The sequence below is a fragment of the Neomonachus schauinslandi genome, chromosome 5 (assembly GCF_002201575.2).
Source record: "Neomonachus schauinslandi chromosome 5, ASM220157v2, whole genome shotgun sequence".
Classification (NCBI taxonomy): domain Eukaryota; kingdom Metazoa; phylum Chordata; class Mammalia; order Carnivora; family Phocidae; genus Neomonachus; species Neomonachus schauinslandi.
The window spans coordinates 154,936,310-154,960,987 of NC_058407.1; the positions used below are offsets into that span (position 1 = coordinate 154,936,310).

Consider the following 24,678-nt stretch of genomic DNA (forward strand, 5'->3'; position numbering starts at 1 on the left):
GAAGGAAGGAAGGAAGGAAGGAAGGAAGGAAGGAAGGAAGGAAGGAAAAGAAAGAAAGAAAGAGAAAGAGAAAGAAAGAAAGAAAAGAAAAGAAAAGAAAAAACAACTGTCAACTTGGCCCAAATCTAGGAATTCTAATTGAATAAAGGACTAGCCGTCCCCCACAACCCACTGCACACTCAGCTCTCCAGCTGGACCAGCTCACCCCTCCAAAGCTCTACACTAGGACTCCTGAGTTACTGGCCACACTTCCCAGTGGGCCCCACTGACCACATGGAGACCCCGAGCAGTCAGGGGACACGTGGGCTTATACGAGCAGCGACCAAGATCTCCCAGCCCAAGCCCCCCATGAAGACAAGGACGGTGTCTGAGGCAGGGGCCTGGTGAGCTGCAGGTTCTCACACTTCCCATTTCTCCCCCTGGGGTCCTAGTTAGAGACAGATTCCCGAGCCCACCCCAGACCACGTCGGCGAGAATCCAGGGGAGGGTTCAAAGACCCTGTCCTTCTAATAAGAGCCCCACAACTCTAACCACCAGGCAAGCTTGGGCAACACCGGCAGAGCGGGGAAGGCAAAAACCGGTTTCCAAGGTCGGGGTGAGCCTGGTGAACCCCTCCTCTGTGAGTCCCTGCATCCATCTGTCGATGCTGCATTGTCAAGAGGATGAAATGGACCAAAGGCCACGGGAGCACCTGATGTGTCACAGGTGGTAAAAGAGTGCTGTCCTGGGCAGGTCCCAGCCAGACGTGAGGGGAGCGCCCCGCAGCGTCCTCTGGCTCTGCCTTCATCCTGCCCTCCCAAGGGTGGCAGACGGCACCCTGCAGCAGGCTCCTGCTGACCTTCTGTCCACGGCCCTGGCAGACTGGACTGCGGCTCCAGCTATGGCTGGCATCTTCCTTCGTGTCTTCTGGAGGCCTGGCTTGGGGCAGGGCCCACGGGAGGTGTCTGCTCTGCCCTGGCGGGCGGGCTGACTCATGTCCAACTTAGGCTGAGCGGCTTCCCAGGAAGGGCACCAGCAGGCGGCCAGGCACCTGTTGCCTGCCCAAGTTTATCCATAAAACTGAGCTCCGCTTGACCGGGAGCCCGGAGCTGCGAAGTGACAGCCCACGGTCTTCCATGACATTTTCTGTTTGGCCAGCACAGTTTTGGGTTTTGTTGTGAGATTTCATTTGTCTTTAAAGTGGCCACAACCCCCCCGGCTCCCTACGGCGTAACCGCCTGGCAGCCTCCAGGCCCCTGGCCACGCTCGCCAGCGCGGAAGCTCAGTGAGCCGGGGGGCTGGCTGGGGCTCCAAGCGCCGTGGCCGGCGCATAGCGGCTGCTCAGTCAGTGCCCAACGGGGACCGGGCGCCCAGGGGCAGCCAAACAGAGAGGGACAAATAATACGGGCCGCTGGAATCCAGGGCCAACGGCCTCATCTCGCTCCTTCCGACTGCTTCTGTCCTCAGTACTCCTGCCCCTGTACTAGCAGGCACCACCTACAGGCCCCCGAATCTCCTCATCCTTCCTCCCCGAACACAGCCCAATGACGTGGTCAAAGCTGGCCTTCCTCTCTAACGGCTGAGAGCTGACTGTGAAGTCAGGACACCTGGATTCCAGGCCTGGCTCCGTCACTGGCGGCCCCGGGACCCGGAGGAAAGCGCCTCACTTCTACTTCTTCTGCAGCAAAGTAAGAGCCTGGTTTGGCCCTGTGGTCCTGCAGACCACAGCTCTGCCTGGCTCCCCAGGGAGCTGAGCTCTGAGGCTCCTACCAGACTCTCCCCAACCACGCCCAGAGCTGCTTCAGGTAAAGAGCAGGCAGGTCAATGGAAAGGCACCAAGACCTGGGGCGACTCCGCTGTCACCTGCCCGCGGCACCCACGACCTCAGGGCCCCACCTGCGGGGGCAGGTGCCAGCAGGAGCCAGTGGGCATGTACCCCTCTGACCTGGGGGGCACGCAGGTATTGCATGGGGCCTTGTGATTCAGCTGCCCCGGGCCTCCGTGTCCTTCCCAGCAAGGAGGGGGGTGTCCATCGTACAGCGACCTCACAGGGGGGCTCTGAAGGTGGCCGAAGATGTGGGTACGAGGGCTTGGCTCAGCGCCTGGCATGCCTCATGCATGGTGGCAGCCTAATCAGCGGTGGTTCAGGGAAGCAAGGCAGCAATGGTGAGTCTGTCTCACTCACTTCAACCCAGCTCACGGAAGCCCCGCTCAGGCGCAGCCTATCAGAAGCCCCCAGGACGTTTTTTTTTTTTTTTTTAAGATTTTATTTATTTATTCATGAGAGATAGAGAGAGAGAGGCAGAGGCAGAGGGAGAAGCAGGCTCCCCGCGGAGCAGGGAGCCCGATGCGGGACTCGATCCCAGGACCCTGGGATCATGACCTGAGCCGAAGGCAGATGCTTAACCGACTGAGCCACCCAGGCGTCCCCCCCAGGACGTTTTTCAGACTACACATGTCCAGCCTTCAACCCAGACTTTCAGGTCAGAATCTCTGGGGAGGAGGCCTAGAGAATCCGCATTTTTAACCAGCTCGGCAGCCAAGCCCAGAGCTGGAGGGTAGGGGCACCGACAGATGCGATGGGCCACAGCCGTCCCTCCCGCCGCCCGTCCCGGGGGCACCCACCCATGTCTGTGGCCAGCTGCTTGGTGGAGTGCAGCGTCAGCTCAGGGATCTGCAGGATCACGTCACAGTAGGTCTGCATCGTGGCTCTGGCGATGGAGCCCAGCCAGCTGTCAGCCATGTTGTCCAGCTCGGGCAATTCGTCCCCTGGGAAGGGAGAGAAGGTCACCAGAGACAACGAATGCACTTGAGAAGATCCCACCTCCAGCAGCTTTTGCCCTCCAGGCGGCCAGGCCCACGATGGGCGGGGCCGTATGTCCACACACGCCAGGGGGCCACCGTCCTGGTGGGCAACACAGGGACAGAGAACAATACGTCTTAGGCCAAGTGGTATCGACGGAGTATGATGATGATTCAGGAGAGGACGCGGTCAGGTGAGGGAGAGTGATCTCTGCGTGCCCGAAGGCGGGGGACATGGTGCAGCCACACAGGCCGGGAGGGAGGACAGGAGGGGGGCCCTGGGAGAGGGCAGGCAGCCGACGCCAGCAGAGACGGCAACGGTCGACACACAGGCAGCACGTCAGAAGTGAGACCTGGACAGGGCCATCCACCACGGACGAGCTGGGTGCTACCTGGCCTCTCAGAGGCTGACCCTGCGGGGCTGTGGCGGGAACCACGGGAGGCCTCGGCCCGGGCCTCAGGCATGAAGCGTGTGACACACTCTAGTGCTCACACACGGTGACTCTCAGTGTCACATCACCTGTGGGGAAGGAGGAGTACGAATACTGAGCAGGGCTGCGGGAACAGGGCTGGGTCGCGGAGGGCGCCCTGAGAGTCACAGGGACCCCATGTCAGAGCAAACAGGCAATGACTGTAGGTCTCCAGCAAGGTTGCGAGAGCCAGTCAGGCTGGGGCGGGCTGATGCAGGAGGACGGAGCCGTCATCCTGGCCAGAGAGGCCTTGAACTCTGGGGGCAAAGGGGCCGCCTGACGTTAAAACAACAAAAAAAGTAGGGGGACGAGCAGAGAAAAAGAATCCACTTAGGAGAAGATAAGCAAAATGCCACTATACCACCACCACCACCAATAACAATAATAATAATAGTATAGAACATAAAGCTACACGTCAAATACCATCTGCACATGGGAAAATGTAAATACCATCGTGTTCAATGATGGGATGTCATGATTTATTCTTTTTAAAATTGTGACCTTGTTTTACATGTGGTATCGGTACAACAAACACAAACTAGAAAGTTAAAAACCAAAAACAGGATGAACATAACTGAGCACAAGGCTAAGAACACATGGTCTAGGGCCTCCACCCTGGAAACGGAGGCTGGCCCGGTGGTCGTGTGGCCAGAAACATGGCCAGGCAGGGCAGCTGGTCCGGGGGATAAACCTCCTTCCCCAAGACGTTGGCCCAGAAAAGGATGAACCTACCAGGCCTGGGGCAGCACTGCGGGGTGGGGGACGAGGCGCCCACGCAGGGACTGAGGGTGGCGGGCACTCGCTTACTTGCTAACCACATGAGTCCCGTCCAAGACCCTGCCAGGTCCGCGCTGCCCCAGTCTGGGAGGCCCTGCCCCGACAGCACCCTCCGGCCGGGGGGGCAGACAAGGCCCCTCCACATAGCCACATCAGGGCTGCAGCCAGGGCGTCGCCAAAGACTGACAGGAGCCCAGAAATGGGAGCTCATACCCGGGCTTCCCGAGCACGGGGGACGGTTTGTTGGATGCACAGGAGGAGAAAGGGCAGTCCGGGCAGACAGCACAAACACTGGTTTACAAAAGCGCCCAGGAGAAACAGGGCATGTGGGAGACGGTCCTGCTGCTGACTTAAGTGTGCACACAGATCTGCAGAAAGAGGCGCCCCGGACAATCGTCTCTCAGGTGCTAGTGGGACTCTTGGGGCAGATTTTTACTCAGAAAAGTTATTAATTTTTAAAAATTAAGAAGAAAATCCTTCTGAGTGGCTGGAGTGTGAGCACGTGGGGGCAGGAGATGGGCTGCATGCCCTGACTGGGTGGGATTGAGAAGGGTCTCCAACCCCAGGCCTGCGAGGGGCTGGATCTCACCCCATAGGTTCCAGAGGCCCTGGGGGTTTTTAAGCAGGCCAGGAATAATTAGTCTGAGGGCAAGGACAAGCAACAAGAGATGGGAACAAAATATACAAAATGCAGCAGAGAAAAGAAATCTCAGGAAGGAGGGGTGTTAAAAAGCCAGGCCGCTGAAGTATTGGGCTCAGCTTTTGCGTCTGATGGCAGGAATGGTCTGGGCCTGACCTTCCTGGGCCTCCCCCCAGGGCCACTCTGTGCCAGGGCCCACCAGGCTGCCCCCTCTACCTGTAACCCCCGCCACAGAGAAGGGAGCCTCCACAGGGCCCCTGCACCACACCGAGGCAGCACCCCTGCCCTGCGCCCAGCAGGTGCTGGCCGCCTCCAGGGGACCCCGCCCCACTGCGGCCCAAACTCGGCACCCCCACCAGGGGAGGGGACATGGTGGGCACAGAGATTGCAGTTTTCCTGCAAATGCCCCTGCTATGACACATGCTGTGTGGGTGACCTCTGGACACATCACTTCAAAGTTCCTGATGTTCCATTTCCTTGTGGGAAAAAGACTCGCAAAGATTTTCAAAACTCCCTTCTAACCACACTGCTTAGGAAAAGCCATTTATCTAAGCCCCAAAGTTCCTACCAGTTGCTCTCCATCTAGTTCTTAAAACGTGCAAATGTTAACATGTTAGAAATCCCCTGGGTAATTCTTCCCAGTTTTCTGCATGTTTGAAATTTTTCATAATATGCTGCTGAAAAGGAGGGGGTAAAAAAAGAAAGAAAAAAAAAGGAAACACCTGGATGGGCTTGTTGTTGTTTTCCATCGCTGTTACAATTCTACTTTATGGCTGGAGTTTTTCTCTCCTAACAATGCCCAAAGCAATGGCCCAGCACAGAGTAAGCAATTAATAACACCTTGGTAAGTGAATGAATGACTGAAAACAATTGCAGTTTAGCTAAACCTGTATTTTTTTTGCAGTGGGACAATAAGGCTTTACACTCTCCCTGGTGTGCTGTAACAGACACAGACATAGCACCACTGCTTTCTTGCCCAAGAGTTTGAACTTGAACGTAATCAGCATCAGTAAGAGATACATGATGGTGGGGTGCCTGGGTGGCTCAGTCGGTTGGGTGTCCGACTCTTGGATACATGATGGTGTATTTATGCGTGGAAAAATACAATGCCTGGGATTTGACTTAAGTATTCTTGAAAAAAATATGAGACAAACGTAAGAAACAAGAAGCCATTCTGGAGGCCAGACGAGGAGTACTTGGGACTCCACTGTACTGGTCTCACACCCCGCATGACAGACTTGTGTGTGTGCGCATGTGCGTCAAACTCCAAAAATCCAAACTGTATAATTTAAACTGCTTTCCTCTATGCTTGCCAATATTAAGTGTTAACACACATATATGTGTACATATGTAAATCTGTATATATTTTCGATATAGTCAATGTGATAGGTTATAAAATGGCATACATTCAGGGCGCCTGGGTGGCTCAGTCAGTTAAGAGTCCGACTCTTGATCTCAGTTCAGGTCTTGATTTCAGGGTCGTGAGTTCAAGCCCTGCACTGGGCTCCACACTGGGCATGGAGCCTACTTAAAAAAAAAAAAAGCATACGCTAGTTTCCTTTGCAGCCATTTGAGGATTACTAAAGTTACACATTTCTTCCTATTTTTAGGTTATTTGAATGCCTTCATGTTATTTACTTATTTTTCCACGGGGTGTCATCTTTTTCTTACTGATTTGTGGGAACTTTTACAAAACAACTACCATCTATCAGCAGTGTTGCTATTTTGTTCCAGCCTGTCACATTCATCTTTCAATTTCCTTTAGTTTCTGGCTTTCATTTCAAAGAGTCTTCCCTTCCCTACCCCTGAGTGCCTATTCACTCATACTGCAGGTTTTACATGCTGAAAGTGAAATTTGTATAGAATTATCCTTTTTTCCAAAAATTATGAGTTCCCTTAATGTGTATGACCCTGTGAAACTCACAGAGATTTTATTTGTATCATCTTCACAAATGATTTATGGAAATTTGACAACCATGCCTATTCTCTGTGGGATAAAAAGCCCAATGTATTGATTCGATCAAGTGTGTTGATTACACTGAACAATTCCTCTTTTATCTTCATTAATTTTCCTTTTTGAGAGGCACCTGGGTGGCTCAGTCATTAAGCGTCTGCCTTTGGCTCAGGTCATGATCCCAGGGTCCTGGGATAGAGCCCTACATCAGGCTCCCTGCTCACCAGGAAGCCTGCTTCTTCCTCTCCCACTCCCCCTGCTTATGTTCCTTCTCTCACTCTATCTCTCTCTGTCAAATAAATAAATAAATAAAATCTTAAAAAAAAACCCAAAACTTTTCCTTTTTGATTTGTCAAAGCCTAAAAGAGAGGTGCACGATATTCTCAATGCTCATGTGGTTTTTTCTTTCAAAATTATAAAATTTTAGGATTACACCACCAGTTTAATGGGATAGGATAACCAAGCTGGCATAAAATGTATCAATAAATCACTTTCCTTTTGTGTAATTTCCATATTCAGTTTTGTTTAATTTTCCATATTTCAATTTATTTTAATTAATTTCAATTTTTATAGTTAATATAATTTGCTAATAAAAACTTTTGTCATATGGACAACGTAACCAATAAAACGTAATATATACCTAAATATAAAATTGATTTTTATTTTACATTTAAAAACAAAAGCAGTAGTTCAGCTTTAATTACAACTTGGATTTCAAATGCTTATCAAATGTACTAAAATATGTTTGGATGATCTAGCCAAAAAAAAAAAAATTTTTCTTATTCTATGTCTGGCAGCTCCTCGCTCTCACCCCTCAGTGCTGTGCTATCTGACTTGTAAATGTACCTGACTGTCACAGGCTCATTGTGGGATCTGCCTTTTATCAGTGTAACGGGTCACTTTGGTCTCATTTGTTATTGTTTGCTCTGATTTAACGTCACTGCCTTGCTTTCTTTTTATTTGCATTTACATGGGATGCCTTTTAGCATCCCTTTATTTTTAACTTTTCGATGTGATTTTATTCTCAGGGTGGTACCTTCTCATAAGCTGCTGAAATCTTTTCTATACCACGTGATTATTCTGTTTGCTCAGCCTTACGAAGGGAGGCCTATAAATATCCCATATTAGGAATAAGAGAATTTTTTATCAGAAAGTATGTGGTCCCTGTTCAAACCTGTCAGTGCCCAGATAATGGGAAAAAGAAATAGTTTTAATTACTGTATTTTCACCTTGTCAGTTTAGAGATCCAGGAGCCTTGCGAGAGCTGGGAACAAGTTCTGGCCAAAGGCATCTGGGCAGGAAACATCACTTCTACGGTGAAGAGTTTATGTTTGTCCGAACGAGCAAAACTATTCTTAAGGTGCCACTTTACTCGGCACGTGGTCCATAGGGAGAGGGCTCGCACTGGCCAAGTGGGACCCTTGCCCCAAGAGCTCGCTTCCACCTCCAATGAGTACGTGTAACCTGGGGCCCTCCTGCCCCTGCCTTCCCAGCTGAGGGGCATCGGTGGAGTTCCTCCCCAGAGACGCTCTGCACACAGTGAGACATCCCTTCCCTAAGCCACTCTGTCCTGTAGAAGTTCCCCAGGGGGATAACAGGTGGAACCCCATGTTTGCAGGAGGCTACAGGGAACCCACCTCCTGGCTCTCAGTCAGGCCCCTCTCACCTTGCTCAGGAGGAAAGGGCAGCTTCCCAGCGTGCAGGGCCAGCTCCAAGGCAGAGTCCTCCTGAGTCACAAAAGGCTCAAGATTCAGGGGGAGGGACATGATATATTGCCCGATCTGAAACAGAAGAAAACACTTTCAACTCCACATTGCCACATACAGGTCATTATTTCTGCAGTACATTTGTGTGAAGGCAAACAGGGGACAGACAAAAAAAGCACGAGGCTTGGGGCAGCCCCAACTCTGATCTTCCCAGAGAGTGTTAATACTGCTATGACAGAACCTTACAAAAATCAATGACAATTTGCATGTACATCACACATTCATCCTCACACTAACGGCCCCACTATGCTTGGAATGCACTCAATGCAACCTCTACCTCAAATGAGGTAATGGGACACCAACAAGCGATTGTGCAAATAAATACAAATTAGGACTATTCATGGATGCAAAACCAGGAAGATGCTAATGTCAACAGGTGCACAGCCAAGCAAGAATCCGAATCCTGTCTTCTGGACTTGACTGTGGGTCTCGCCTTTAGAAGTGATGTAAGAGAAGGAAGGAAATTTTTTGGGGAAAAAAGCCATTTATAATTATAAATTAATTTGGAGGGAAAACTGTACTGTTTTCATAATACAGACTCTAGAAATAAAGATGAAGCCAACGCCTTCTTGGCTGGTGGGGAATTGCAAAAGACAGGATTACAAGACATTTGGGATGAGCCCACAAATAATACAATGTTTGTCATGTGTTTGTCGGATGCACATGACTGTCATCATGGGTATATTTTAGATGCCACTTTCTATTAAAATTCCTGTTTTGTGTTTTAAGGTAAGTATATATTTTTGTTTCAAAATAAGGCTGATTTTCAGGTTATGACAACATACCGCTTTTGTTTTTGTTTTAAAAAAAAAAGGCCTTTGAACCTGTTACTTTTTTTGGGGGGGGGTTCTATATTTATTCTGTACATTTAAACTTGATTCTGATTCTGTAAACTACAATTCCAAGGATTATCCAAGTAAGATCTTCCCTCTTGGCCTCACACACACCTACATGGTGGCAGACTCGCAAAGTCTCCCAGCCCAAAGGGAGATTCCGAACATTTCCAAACACCGAGTGTGGGCTGGTTGTACTTAAGGCTCAACATCCCCTGGTCCATTATGCTAACGAAACAGGGTGAGTTTGCTCTCCCTTTAAGGAGGCACATGGATGGTAAAATAAATTAAATCGGCATTTTTTTCTTTGCATTTACTTAGTATAATCTCTTACTCAAACTAGGTATGTGGGCCACTTTCCTCACTAGTAACAACAGCCACCATACACTTCAGCTTGAAAATGGCAACAAATGCATCATTTTTCCACAAGGCTGGAGGAAGAGAAGGATGCTGGTTTCTGGATTTGGGATCTCTCTGGTCTAATTACATGTGGCAGGCGCTTCCTGAATACCTACTATGTGCAAGGACCCTGGGGGATACTCCTGTGTTTGGTACAGCTTTCATCTGGGGCCATAACCTTCTGGCTAAATGCACGCACCCAGTTTTATGGGCAATGAAGTGTCAGGATCATTATACCTTGCATCTACGTTGTTTTTCATTTTTAAAAGCATTTTCTCCTATTGCGCCCCTCCATAATGCCCATGCGGCTCTGGGTAAGTTCAGAAGGCATTCATTGATGAGGCAAAGTGTCGTTTAGGTGCAAAATTTCAATAATCTGACATCTTGAACTTCAACTGGTTGGTTGAGCTTGTGGGGATTGCTGTGGTTCCTAGACAGATCCCACGACTCCAGGTCTCCCTCGGGAGTTCTGTCCATGTTCATCTTTCAGCAATCAATGTGGAAAGGGATGCTTACCAGTGCGCCTGAGGATATTTGTCTACTATTCCCACATTTTCAATAAATACTCCTTGATATCCAGTTTGGGTACGCTCAGTGACACAGGAAAAACGAAGAGCTTTGTGGTCAGATGGACTTGGGTTTGAGTTCTGGCTCTACTGCTGTGTGACCTTCCTGGTGTCATCATCTCTGACAGGAGGATGATCTCATACTTACTTCAAAGGGCTGTGCCAAGGATGAAATTAATGTGTGATACATGCATGAAGCGCCTGGTGTCCTAAGAGTGGCCGAGGGATAAGTGGCCCCTCTTGCACTGCCTAGAGCCTCACTGCTTGCCCGTGAAACACTACCGCCAACCAGCTCACATTGTTGTCAAGACAAAATTCTGCGTAGACCACGCGCTACCTCATGGCACTGATAAAAGCCTCGCGCTGTCCTTACACACAGTGTGTGTCCAGTAAGTGCTCATTTCCTGAGTTCAGGTCATCAGCCCCCAGGTACAATCCTTAACTCATGGGGGGTCACAGCAGGTGGAAAAAGGCCCTGGCCTGGAAACAAATCCGGGCCTCCCCTACTCCGCCAACATCTCAATTTCCTCAACTGTAAAATCATTCAATACCTCCCCAGTCCCTTCCAGCAACATCATTTCTTCAATCCATTTATACTGTAACGCATAGTGTCTTAGTTCTAAAAATAAGATGATTCCCATTCGTTGTAAGAACCAACCCACATCTTAATAGTTTCATCAGTACCGGTTTATGAGGTAATGCCCTGGGAGACAGGAGGAAAGTGATTGCCATTTTGAACTCGACACGGCTCCCAACGAACAGAGAGAACAATGCCATCCTCCATGCTACCGCCAATGGGATCACCAGACACTTCTGATTGTACAATAGTAACTTTTAAAATTTCTTTGTATCTCTTACAATAGAGTCATAACTTACAAAGCAGTGGATTCTAAAGTGACAGCCTTAGGCAGAAGAAATTGCTTAACTCAGAATCGCTCTGGAGAATGTCAGAAGTCTCCAGCAGTGTGAGGTCCCCGTGGCTGGAGTACACTACACCCCCTGGTATTGAAGAGCAGCCAAGCTAGACTGCAGGAAGGAGCGAAAGGAAAGGCCACGTGCAGGGGGGCTGTCCATTCCCAGGGGTGAACAGAGAAGGAGGAAAGGACTCCAAGTGCCCTGCTCCCCTGTAGGGTTTATTCTGTTCTTTGTTAATATGGAGCCTCCAGAACTACAATTCTTAAGAGATTTCTTTCCTGCTGTGAAATTACCCATGAAAGCACTCCACACAGGGCCTGGTGCAAAGCAGGTATCACTAAAACATTGGCTGAATTTGAATTCAGAACTACATACACACTGTTCCTCTGAAAAGTTGTCGAGAAGAATTTGCCCACCTGCGTCCTCTCCTCCCAAGTCAGAATCTCCTATGTGCACTCACACTGGGACGCCCTTACGTACCGGCCACACCTCACATCGGGAGAGAGGGAGGAGGGGTACGAGCGTGTGAGGTTTTGAAATCAGCTTGTGTCTTGTCAGCTGATTGAATAAGGAAGTCAGCTGCCTTTCCTTAAAGTCCTGGATATGGAAGGAAATTACCCAAAAGCAAAGGTTCAGACAGCACCAACGCACTAATGACTACTTTCCCCGAAGGGCCAGAATCCAAAGACAAGGCAGGGTCCGCAAGGCTACAAGTGCCCCGGAGGAAAGTGCCCAGAAGCTCTTACGTTGCTGATGTACTCCAGAGGCGTGAGGCTGAAGGTGGGCAGGTCGTCGGTCAGCGTCTCACCAATGCCTGCTGTGCCCCAGCTCTAGGGCAGGAAGGAGAGAAAGCGATCAAGGTCACGGAAGCCAGGAGGCCCGGGAAAGCACCCCACGCCCGAAAATCCTCGAAGAGTGCAGCCTTCCTAGAGGTGTCTTTGCTCAGAGACGGCCTTGGGAATTGTCACTATTCGACAGACCAGGGATTTCTCACCAAGTCATCACCCTGAAGCCTGCCACCGAGAAAATAATCCTTTCTCTCTCCGCATTCCCGCAGACCCATCAAACGGGAGCTCCTGCCTTCTCAACAGAACTATCTGGTGAGAACGGATCCCGTTTGTTGCTCCCACTCAGACCGTGAAGCGAAGAGCTGGATACCCTGTGGTCTGGGTTTCTCTACTCGGGCGGACACGGGTTAAGAGCTGCTGGGCGCAGCTAGCCTCACTAACTCCTGGGTCTTCAGCACTCTAAAGAGACTAGGAGCGCCCCAAATCCTCCACAGAGACCCCATGTAAATCCCTATCTTGGGAGGGAGGCCTGGGAAGCCCCTTCTGCCTGCAGAAATATCCAAACCACATTCACCCACACTACTTCACTGCTTTTATTTCCACCTGCCTCCTAGATCTATTTCTCAACTGATTCAGACCTCAGAGGGAAAGGGATGGGAAGGAACGTCCAAACCCCACCAGCTGCCCCTTTGTCCTCTTTGTGATCCCTCTGTCTGGGGAGATGCTCTTCCTTCCGACATTTAAAATACCGAATGTCTACGGTATCTCTGTGTGAGCTTTCCCAGTGGTCTCTCTAGAGTCCGGCAAATTACCAGCACATACATGGTTACGGAGTTCAGCTTGGCACACCTTCACACAGAAATCTAGTTTCTTAATTCCAACCTGAGTCACCCCAAAGCCAGCCTGGAAAACAGCCCTTTCTGGCTGCACTCCTGGAGTGACTCCCAGGTCACGCTGTAGCTGCTCTCTGCAGCTACCTGATGCCATCGGGTTGCTTGATCCTTTAAGCAACGTTCCGGGAATGTAATGACCACGTCCACCCCTGGGCTCCCGGCCTAGCCTAAGCCTCAGCTGCCCTCCCCACGTTCCCCAGCACCAGCTCAATTCTAATTTTCTTTGCTTGAGACAAGTTCTTTCCTTCCCCACCTCCGCCCCTGGTTCTAAACTCCTTGTTCTTGCTCGAGAATCCTCCTCTGTTTCAAAATAGCCTACTTTTCATCAGTTGACTCCCACCCCATGGAGAAGAAACACTGTGATCACCCACATGTACTGAGTGCCCATGATGTGCAGAGCCTTGTGCCCCGCTTGGTGGAGAGGAGACAAAGAAATATAAGACTTGGTTCTTGCTCTCCAGAAGCTCCTTGGGAAACCAAGACCCCGCAACACACTCCCGTTATATACCCCAACACGTTCCCCGCCCCGTGCACACACACAGGCTTCCACTTAGGAGTTCTCCGTGGCAGAGGCAAGGTGTGATACTGTAAGAGTTCAGAGGAGCGAGGGCTCAGGGTAATTACAGGAGGAGTGGGCTGCAGGATGCCTGGGGTGCCGAGAGGGAAGACCAGAAGGAGAATGCATAGCTCTCAGACAGCGGGCTAAGAAAGGGCTTTATTTTCTACAAATAAATTGCAAGAGAGTAAGAGAGAGGAGGGGAGGGGAGGAAGGGAGAGAGAGAGAAGGAGGGGAACGGAAAGGTAACCTGTAGCTCTTAAAAGACACATGGACCAATCCCTACGTGCAGAACGAACCTGGGTCCTGAGTCAAATAGTGAAATCATGACTTTTACGACAACTGAAAATGTGAACACTGAATGGTATTAAGGAATCATTGCTAACTGAGGGGTGATTTGGGTCCTACGATTATTTTTAGTGTTGTTATACTTTAGAGAAGGGATATATATACGAGACAGACGACCAGGAGCTGATCATGTCGAAGAGGGGTGATGGCGACATGGGGGTCGTTATACTCTTCTCCCCGCTCTTGTATATGTGCGAAAACTTCCCTAATAAAGTTCTGAAAGACAGACTATTCTCCTGGGCCTTGGGAGCCAGGCAAGGGTCCTGAGTGGTGGAGACAAAATCAGAGTGGTGCTTTATGAAGACTGACGCAGCAACTCAGGAGGATTGAGGGTGGGGAGGCAGGTAAAAAGCTGAAGGAACAGCTGGGAGAGGAGGAGAAGCCCAACGAGGACGGGGCCATGGAAACGGACGCGAGATCTCTTTAAAACGAAGGGACAATGCCACATGGTGGTGAAGTCATTGGCAAAGAGAGCTGTGGTGAGGGGGCAGAGACGAGAAGGCCGGGAGGCAGAGGGGTGGAAGAGGGATGGAGCCCGTGAGGACGGGAGCGACACCCCAGGGCTGGGCTGCAGGGAAAGAGCCATGTCCCCCAAGCACACGCAGGGGACAAGCACTGCGGGCCGGCAGCCCCGGGAAGGCTCTATGGGGAGGCAGGAGAATGGCCAGGCAGAGGGCGGAGGGGGAGAGCAGCCACAGTGGAAGGGGGTTTGCAAGAAGGGCGGGTGGACAGGGGACGAACTAGGGAGGCGCTCTGCAAGTAGGGCGACCGGGAAATGCTGCAGGGTATTTTTTAATTGTTCAAAATTTATTGAAAAGTTCCTTCATATGGGCTTTTCTCTCCCATCTGTCACCAGATGATGTGGGCAAACGTCAACAGTCCATTCTGAAATGGAATATAGTGTTGGTTTATATTCTTCAAATGTGAAAGGGTAATACAATTTACTGGCAAACATTAAAAGCAAACACTGAATGACCAGGGTTTAATTTTCAAATCCTTAGGGCCAAAGTGTTTGCCTTTGTGTTGTGTGCTTTCCTCCTGGCAACTCTGGGAGAGCTCCTCCTAATCTCTGAGCTGCCTGTCTCCATTCCCAGGGCCCCGTGGGGTGTTGCAGCGCAGCCTGAGTGAGGAGGCAAGATTCAAGCAACCAAGAGCCCAACCACAGAGTGAGGCGGTAGGTGAGCAGTGGGAAGAGCTGAGCTTCCAGACAGAAGGTCAAGATGTTAGGATCTGGGGTGCGGGGATGGGTGACACAGGTGACGGGGATCAAGAGCACACGTTTTGTGAGGAGCACTGAGTCGGGGACACAGTTGTTAAATCCCTGTATTGTACATCTGACACTCACATAACACTGTATGTTAATTATACTGAACTAAAAAAGAGGTAAAAGAAAAAAAAAAGGGCGCCTGGGTGGCTCAGTTGGTTAAGCAACTGCCTTCGGCTCAGGTCATGATCCTGGAGTCCCGGGATCGGGTCCCGCATCGGGCTCCCTGCTCGGCGGGGAGTCTGCTTCTCCCTCTGACCCTCCCCCCTCTCATGTGCTCTCTCTCATTCTCTCTCTCAAATAAATAAATAAAATCTTTAAAAAAAAAAAAAAGGAAAAAAAAGATCCTGGTTCTTAACATTCCCATGAATCACTTGTTTTATCCTACAATACACATGAAATCGTTTCTAAACAACTACAATGACATTACTACTAGCAATAAAATGACTGGATGAAGTTAAAAAAATTTTTTTAAGCTCTAAGAAAAATAAAGCAACCAGCTCTGGGGGTTGGGGACGGGAAGTATAAAGAATGCTAATCCCCTCATCTTTCAGAACAGCTCCAGCAGTACCAGCAGCTACGGAAAACAGAAGGGTGACTAACCAAAAACAATGACCCTGGCCTCTTAACGGTTTTCATAATCCTTTTTGTGCAACTTTGGAGAGATCTTCTGGGCGCTGATCCCTTTGAGGAGGAGAACCTATTATCTCAGGTTCCACGATTCCTTTCATTTCACTTCCTTTCTCCCTCTTCTACTCAAGTTCAAATAAATGTTATATTGTGTACATTTTGGTTTTTTAAAAAATAGCACGTGTAGTCCAGTTCCATTTCCTCTATGAATCTATCTACCCATTGGTGCCCATCCAGCCTCCGACGTGAGCAGGAAGAGGTGTCTGGGGGATGAGCACCACGTGTTCGCGCAGATCTCTACATTGTGGGATTCTGAAGGGAGTTATTGCTGTTTTCATTGTACTATCCTGTACTGCCTGAATTTCTGAAAATGAGTATGTGCAATTTTTACTTAAAAAAACTGTCATTCCTCTTTAAAAATGAGCACTCATTAAGCATCTTACTCTGTGGCAGCTAAGTTCTATCATCTTCGAAATGTCATGTAATCCTCATACACATGCATGGTCAGAATCAGTGCGTCCCCATCTAATGAGATGAGGCTTACGTGGGAAGCTGATCCGATGGGACCATGCCAGGGATATCCCTTTTGCCACACTATGACAGGGGCGGCTCTCCTCCAGTCTCAACCCCCTCCTCCACTGCCCCCCCCCCCGAAACACAGAATCTGACTGCGGTGGATCCCAAGGCATTCTGCGGGAAAATCATAAAGAATGAAAATCATGGAATTTCAGGGGTAGAAAAAACTTTGAAATCATGTAGTCCAACCCCATTGTTTCATGGATGGGGGTTCTGAGATCCAGAGAAATCCACAGACTCCACCCAGGTCATCCAGTGAAGAAGTGAGTGGCCCTTGAGCCCTGGTCTTGTATGCTTTCCAGAAGGCAGCAGGAAGCAAAGAACTTGTAATCATGCCTAAAGGGTTCTTGTTGCCTCCTAAAAGGATCTCCTGGTTATTAAAGACCCATAACTGGATCTTTCTCAAAATCCTATCCCAGAGATCCAAATGACAGTGAAGAGACCAGAGCCATGGAAGTCAGAGCAGGTAGAGAAGCGACTGATGGGTAATCCCCTGAAAGGAGTCAGGACAAGCAGAAAAGGGTGCAAGGTGAGGAAAGGGAGGTGCTCCGGGAATAGCCATAGAAAAAAGGCATCAAGGACAGAAAACAGCAGAACCCCTTAAACCCCCATCAAAATCACCAGGTCAGATCCGGTAAGGCACTCTCCTGGGTGAAGTTCCAGAACCAATGCTTATGAAAAGAATGCGATCTCCCAGGACAATTAGCTCCTCTGACCTGCCCCAACCTATCCAGTGGCACATAATCTCCCTCACTTCTCCCTGAGAGGGCACAGCTACACTGCTCCGAATGGTGAAAGTTAATCAAGCAATAATAATAATCCCAGGAAACAAGATGAAAATAAGGCATCACGGTGACTCCAATTAAGATAAGAAATTCTTGCTAAGCAGTGAGTTGCAAGGGAACAGTGAGTCTGTACAGTGAGACTTTTAGCCAGGAGAGTTAGAGTGCTTCCTCCTAAAGCTCCTGGGGGTTGGGAGGCCGGGGCAGGGGGCGGTGCCCAATACTCAAAAGTGCCCGGGGAAGGAGGCAGCACCCAGGGGGATGTCTGCGGTTGTGGGAAACTCACATCCATCTTGGAAACGAGTAGCAGCTGCTGTTTGATGCGCAGGAAAACGGAATCGAAAGCCAGCTGGTGGGCCTGCTGATTAAGCCGAGTCAGGGCCATACGAGACGCAGACAGCAGGTTGTGATTACTTGACCCTTTTTCCTAAGACGAAAAAATGCAAAAGGCTGTGAGGGCCTGGTTCTAACCAAGGTTATCAGCTAGTTCAACATTTTAAAAAGTGCTTGAGAGGAAGACAGTGAGGGGGTGGGTCCATACAGTCATGGTTCCCAAGGCCGGCTGTGCCCTGGCACCCCCTGCGGAACATGCCGGATTACAGGTGCACATGCCCCGCCTCGGAGCCACTGAATCAGAGTCCAGCAGAGTTCTGGAGCCCAGGGAGCAATGTTTTTAACTCACTTTTTCATGTAATTCTGACGCAACTGCTAACACAAGCTCATGGACTGGCCGTTTAGGAAAAATTAACTGATGACTGTCCCTCAGGGATAGAGGCAGAGGGAGAAAATGATCAGAAGTGTCAGGTATAAACAAGAGTGAGGGACAGGAACCTGATTCCCAGTGAGGTCAGCTCAGTTACACTTGGCTGTACAGCAGACTATGCACTACTTGTATGAGTCCCAAGGAATTCTAAACAGCCTGAGAAAATACAGAGATGGAAAATGTAACCTTAGTTTTGCTATTATAAATGAAACGATTACAACAAACTAAACCAGATCAGCAATAAAGATAAACAGAGTTGCTTTAACCTAATCACGGAAGCATGGATGAATGAACCTGCACAACTGTTTTAAGAAGCGTTTGTCAAGCTCCAATGCAGCCAACTGGCAGGCCAAAGTGCACAGCGATGGGGAGACTGTGTGAGGGCAATGATGAAGCCTCAGACACAGCCAGAGGCTCACGGTGCAGTCACCCCCAGAGCTCGAGGCCCATCAGGACACCCTGAGATTGCATTTGGTGCCAAGGGAATGACAATGCCTCCTCTGCCTATCACCAAGACAGGTGGGGGGATGGTTCTGGAAAGGATGCTACAGCCTTCTTAGGATCCTGGGGCCATTCGAGGGTTGCCGTGTGGTTCACTCAATGTGTTGGGAGGTTCTACCATCCCTGGATCCCCCAAGGGGCACAAATCTCAAAGTCAAGGGCAGCATTGTGATAGGCATCCTAAGAGCTTAAGCTAAAGGGACAGCCAGAAGGGAACACTTATCCTCAGGTCCTCCTGCTGCCATGAGGAAGATCAATTTCCCCATGGCAGAGCTGGGGGCCTCCTTTGTGGGTTCTGCCCACTATTGGGCGGTCCACATTCTGGTCCCTTCTCTGCCATTCAGTAACCGGGGCCTATCCCTGCACTGGGGCCAGGGGCTACCCAGCCCCACCCATCCTGCTGGCAAATCTGACTCTGGAGGGACGTACAGCAAGCCCATCTGGCCACACATCTAAAGTCATGCTCTCCACACAGGCTCTACTGCCTTTTGGCAGTAATAAAGCTCCACTTCTCCAATGCCTACTCCTGTATGTCCATTTGTTCCCACCCAGTTTAGTTTATCAGCTCCTTAAAATGCAACATAAATGAGACCGAGAAGAGGCCGTGGGGTACACTGCAGACTGCGGCCCACACTCAGAGCCAAAGAGCCTGGATCGGGGAAAGGGTGACAAGAATGCCATCAGTCTGGTCTCATACCTTGAGGGTATGTAGTATTTCCATTAAACTGGCATATTCAGCAGGGTTCTCTTTCTGGAGATAATTATATTCTTGCCACGGGTTCTTGGCAGAGCTCTTCTTGTCTGTCAAGATGCTATCCTGAAACCCGGCCAGGCTCCGAGGGCTGTAGGAGTCAGAGAGGTACTTGCCGGCTGTCGATAAAATCCTGAAATGAAAGGGATGACCGTTAGGCCCCGAGCTATTTGTACGGAACTTTCCCCTGGGAGCAGTTTGCTCCTTCCTAAATCCCAGGATATCCTTACGAGGCAGACTGATTTCGGGTCCGCTTTCTAAGAAAAGGAAGACACCCTTCGTCGCTGAGGAACCAGTTGGATCTCGGGTGCAAGAGAGACACCAGGTGTTTCTAGTTCCTATTTGATGCTCGGTCCGCCGGCATCTGCCACCTTCCGAACACGAAAGACCACCTACGCGGGGCAGTCATCAGTTGACTACGATCTGGGATACTGTGCATTTTCTGTGAGGCCCTTCCTGGCTCTGGGAGCATCACTGTGTGGAACGGAGCCAAGGGGAGCCACCAGCGCCTCAGCCACAGCGGCACAGACACGTTGGTGGCCGCAGAGCTGGCCCCGGGAGAGCGGTGGCAGCAGCTCGAAGCACGCCTCTGGCCACAGGACTCACTGTCACATCATACAACTGGGCCAGTGTGGGCTTCGCATTCACCTGCCCCATAAGGTTTACTTTTGTGGCTTAGATGCCACAGAGAGATCTACTGAGAGAAGCAAGCACTGTCCCATTTCTCTGAGGAGGAGAAGTGCCTGGAGGAGGTGGTGACGACCAATGTCTAGGGCTTGAATCTTCTCTCTACAACAAGGACGGCCTTCCCTGATGGGTGCTGCAAGTCCTCCGCTGTTTTCCCTGAGCCCAGCTTGACCGTCCAGCGTACACACTTGAACGTGCACAGAACCATATGAACATAGGCAACCAGGAGGACAGACATTCTATTATATCCCTGACCCCTCCTTGACCATAACTTCTCATGAAAAAGAATCGCCTTGGACCTGGCAGCTTTTAGGCTGAACTCACTTTTTAAGAAAACAAGTCCAGTGAACCTGTCAAGGAATGCGTGTACCTGCAAACAAACGGTGGGGCCTCAGGAACCAGCGCCTCTGCCACTAAGTTATGGTTCTTCCTGGTGCTTACGCCTCCAGGTGACTTCGGCTGGGTCTTTTGTCTGCCAAACTGTGGCCTGTTCCTGCCACCACCCTTACTTGCAAGTCTTCACTATTTGTGAGGACCAGACAGGGTGCTCTTTCCCTCTGAATTCCTAGCACCGAGCACAGGGCCTGGCCCACGGCAGGTGACCCTGGGTTTGGCGAGCAGGAAGTTGGGAGCTGCCCTCTGGGAAATCAACTCCCCCTGGCAGGTCACGGCCATATGTACCTCCACTCGGTCAGCTAGGGGGAGACGGGCACCAGTCTGCCATCCGTGCTGAAGAAAAATAGGTATGTCAGAAATGTTTTAAGTATTAAAGATTACTGTTTGAAATGTCAGAATAGCGTGCTCTAAAATAGGAAACCAGGGCACCTGGGTGGCTCAGCTGGTTAAGTGTCTGCCTTCGGCTCAGGTCATGATCTCAGGGTCCTGGGATCAAGCCCCATGTCTGGGATTGAGCTTCTCCCTCTCCCCCCTGCTCGTGCTCTCTCTCTCTCTCTCTCAAAGAAATAAAATCTTTAAAATAAAATAAGAACCAAATCTAAAAAAAAAAAAGTCGGAATACATACAGTTCCAACCCTAAGGAAAGAACAGTATCTTTTCCTCCCAGCCTCCTCTTCATTCAGACAGATACCATTAGATGAACTAATCATCAGACTCAGATCTCCTAGGATGTTTGTTTTCTAGTACTGTGAACGAAACCTTACTGAAATGAACACTTGGGTCGCCTGGGTGGCTCAGTCAGTTAAGCACCTGCCTTCGGCTCAGGTAATGATCCCAGGGTCCTGGGATCGAGCCCCGCATCGGGCTCCCTGTTCAGCAGGGAGCCTGCTTCTCCCTCTCCCTCTGCCTGCCGCTCTGCCTACTTGCACTCTGTCAATTAAAAAAAAAATTTTTTTTTTTGAAATGAACACTTTATTTCTTCTCACTCACAAAGAAACATCTTCTCTTCGCTAGAATGGACTGTAAGTAGGTCTTGGGGATGGCAGATAATTAAACAGTCCTCACCCTCAAGAAGCTCAGAGATTAACGGGGGAGTCCAACCTGCACCAACGTGCTAACGGCTGTGCGGGGAGACAGCACTAAGTACGCACAGAGGAGGGAGGAACTGATGTCACACTTCCATCTGCTTCCTCAACTCATCTCCTTTCATGGAGGGTTACCCAGTTCTTTTTTTTTTTTTTTAAAGATTTTATTTATTTATTTGAGAGAGAGAGAATGAGAGAGAGAGAACACCTGAGAGGGGATAGGGTCTGAGGACGAAGCAGACTCCCTGCCGAGCAGGAAGCCCGATGCGGGACTCGATCCAGGGACTCCAGGATCATGACCTGAGCCCAAGGCAGTCGCTTAACCAACTGAGCCACCCAGGCGCCCTACCCAGTTCTTTACAAGCCATGGAAACTTGTAAATTTATATTGGATCCCCCAAACCTGATTTTCCCACTGAATTGTCTAAGACCTTATCCTGTGCCACACCACTGTGCCAAAAATCAGTGATGGGTGCTGTGAGAGTATAGAGGGGCCACGCCTATCTCCCTGTATCTCACCCGACTTGCCCAGTGCACCAGAAAGCCCTCCAGTGGCACTCAGCCCACCAGTCACAAAACGATCCCTTTCTGCAAGGAGGTGATCTTAAGAGCCCCAAAGCCAATGCCACTCATGTTGCTGAAGTAATCCGGAGTGTTCTGAGCTATTGCCCCTGAGTGGGGGGGGGGGGGGGGGGCGGGTGTGGTCCTTGGGCCAAGTCTGGGTTCTGCCGGGGAGACTGAGGGGAGATTGACAGGCAGATAAGATAAGCTTTATAGGCAGATGCCACACCTGTGGCCTCCCGAATGGGAACACAGATGGTGACTGTCTCTCTTTCCCCTTTCCAGGATCAGCGCTTCCAGAATGATGTCACCTCTTATAGAGACTCCCTTGGATACGCCCAGTTGGTTCTCATCTTAAGCCAAAGCTCGGGTCAGACTTTCAGCTTCTCTGGGCTGCAAAATGCAGATGGAGAGGCTCATCCTGTACCTACCACAACCTGTTCAACTTCCTAACGAGATCCTTCTTTTCCTTTTAGAATGTAATAATCACCGTCATTAAAAGATTAGGGAAAACCTGTATATCCTGATACGGAAAGACGTCTGCTGTACACATGCAGAGAAACCCAGGTCCAGGGTGGGACGCTAATCTGTGAGAAGGACAGTGTGGGCAGCGCAGGGGTGACACACTCTGGACGGCTCAGCTGATGTCCAGGTTCAAATCACTGCCTCATGGTTCCGTGACCTCAGACGCAGCTATTTCCACAGATTATCTCTTTTACTTAAGTTACTACCTGTGCCAGACTCCATGCTGCAATGTCCCTTTGTCTGTAAAAATGCGGATGAACAGTACCTACCTCTTTGGCCACTGGGAGGATCAATGACTCAATTCCTGTGACGTCCTTAGTATAAGAGCTCAATAAATTATTACGGGTGGGGGCAGATGTTAATAATGTTTCTTCTAAAGAGAATTCTGAGGGTGAGTGGTTTCCGTTTTTATTTTGTATACTCGTGAACTGTTTTCATTTTTGCCAGGCTATAATTACTACTGAAATTAAGAAAATAAGAAGCTGTATGCCCTTCTTTTAAATACATAAATGTTACACTTTCAGCTCTTCCCAGGAGCCCTCTGAAAACTCAGGCCCATTCACCCTCCACCACAGGCTCCCCTCACCATGTGTGCGTGTGCGCAGGTTGGCATGCGTGTGTGCGGGGGGGGGGTTAATGGTCACTGCGTTTATATTATTTACACATACTCCACTACATGTCCGTGGTGTCGGGTTCTATTCGGTCCAGGAAGTCACATCATTTCTGTGCTGGGCTGCTCGGGAGTTCCGTACAGCAGCAGCTACCTGTTCTACCCCGCAGTGAAACACTGCCCAGGACCAGAACCACTGTGGGAGGTCATGAACTTGAAGACAGTCCGAGGGCTTGGAAATGCGAGAGACAGAAAGTGGCAAGAAGGAGAAACAGCTGCCTCGGAGTGCTGACCCCGCTGCTCAGCCACTCATCCCCAGCTCCCACCAGGGGGCTGTGTTGCCACAAAGAGCCCACCCCACACCGCCCCTCCCACCCCCACCTGCTTTTGCTGCACAGTGGGCCACCGCCAGAAATTCCCTCCCACCCAGATTACTTAAGGACAATAAGGAATTATCCGAGAAAGAGGTGACGGGGGAGCCTGGGTGGCTCAGATAGTTAAGCATCTGCCTTCGGCTCAGGTCATGATCCCAGGGTCCTGGGATCGAGCCCCATGGCCAGCTCCTGGCTTAGCGGGGAGCCTGCTTCTCCCTCTGCCTCTCCCCCTGCTCGTGCTCTCTGTCTCTCTCTCTCTCTGTGTCTTGAATGAATAAATAAAAACCTTAAAAAAAAAAAAAAAGAGGTGATGGGGCTGCTGCTAGGCCCTCAGACAACCATACGAAACAGACGTCTTCCCCCAACTCCTGGAGAACACAGAAATCAGGGGTCCCAAGGGAATGAGAGATTTAGGTGTTCGTAAAAGGAAGGAAGGAAATTTGGGAGGCTGGAGCCCTTTGAGGGGAAAAACAGCCTGAACGGGATGATTTCAGGGCAATGGAAAGCCCTGGCAGGTATCAGAACAGAGAAAGGAGGGGAAGGAACTTTTCCTAGGGCTGATCCCGGAAATCCTCCTTGGACACACACTGCCTTTGGAAGCAGACCCCGGGAGGCTGGCTGGGTGTACCCCGATTCTGTGGGCTGCCCCAGAGGCCTTCACCACCACCTATAGTGCTGTTTGTATGGAGACACATAGAGCCCCAATAATTAACATAAAAACAAACAGTGGGAACCCAGCCCATTTATAATTTGGAGACAACACGTACTGTCTCCTCATTTGGGCTGCAACTTCCATACCTAACGAAAACTTTGTGACCACTGCCAAGTAGCTCAGAGTCTTGCCCTTTTTAGGTGCTCAGTAAATGTTTAATGATGACAGTAATGACACTTTGTGTCTAGGTACAGACAGTCCTCCAGCCGTGTGACTTCCAGACTGACTGTGTGTTGTCATTGCTGTGCTGTGCGCTCTGTCAGGTTCTTCCCCGGCCAGGATCCCAGGGACTCGCCCACAACTCTGGCCTACCTGTTTGCTAGTTGCTGCTCGAAGTCCCCACATTGCCGCAAGAGCTCGCCACAGGTGGTTATTATCCTAAAAAAAACAAAAAGCACATCAAGTTCAAGTGTCTGGAATGTTGACATTTACAGGACAAACAAACATTGTCTCATTCATAAACATTCTAACTATTCACTCCTTTCGGGGGTGCTGGGTTCTGGAGAAGTGGTTAACCATCGGACAGTCTACCTGACATGTCTCACTAATCAGTAATTCATGGAGAAGGTAAACGCGACTCCCTTCTAACATCCTCAAGTCACAGGCCTCTCTGCTGGGAATCACAGTTCTTTCCCACAGGTCTCAGATAATCTTACACTTCCCAAATACTGAGGTGCTTTGGGGCTCTGTCCTTAAGAAAATGGGTTGGGTGGCGCCTGGGTGGCTCAGATGGTTGAGCGTCTGCCTTCAGCTCAGGTCATGATCCCAGGGTCCTG

The 24,678-nt window shown here is 50.0% G+C and overlaps 1 protein-coding gene across 1 annotated transcript in view; it reads right to left on the reverse strand.

Moving 5' to 3' along the window:
• Positions 1-24,678, reverse strand: part of COG7 (component of oligomeric golgi complex 7) — a 73,296-nt gene that overhangs the window by 928 nt on the left and 47,690 nt on the right. The window contains exons 11-16 of the mRNA XM_021686846.1: positions 24,215-24,280; positions 18,900-19,086; positions 17,225-17,365; positions 11,848-11,931; positions 8,289-8,403; positions 2,605-2,748 (exon numbers count right to left, since the gene is read on the reverse strand). Coding sequence (XP_021542521.1) covers positions 2,605-2,748; positions 8,289-8,403; positions 11,848-11,931; positions 17,225-17,365; positions 18,900-19,086; positions 24,215-24,280 — 737 coding nt within the window. The remainder of the gene's footprint in view (positions 1-2,604; positions 2,749-8,288; positions 8,404-11,847; positions 11,932-17,224; positions 17,366-18,899; positions 19,087-24,214; positions 24,281-24,678) is intronic.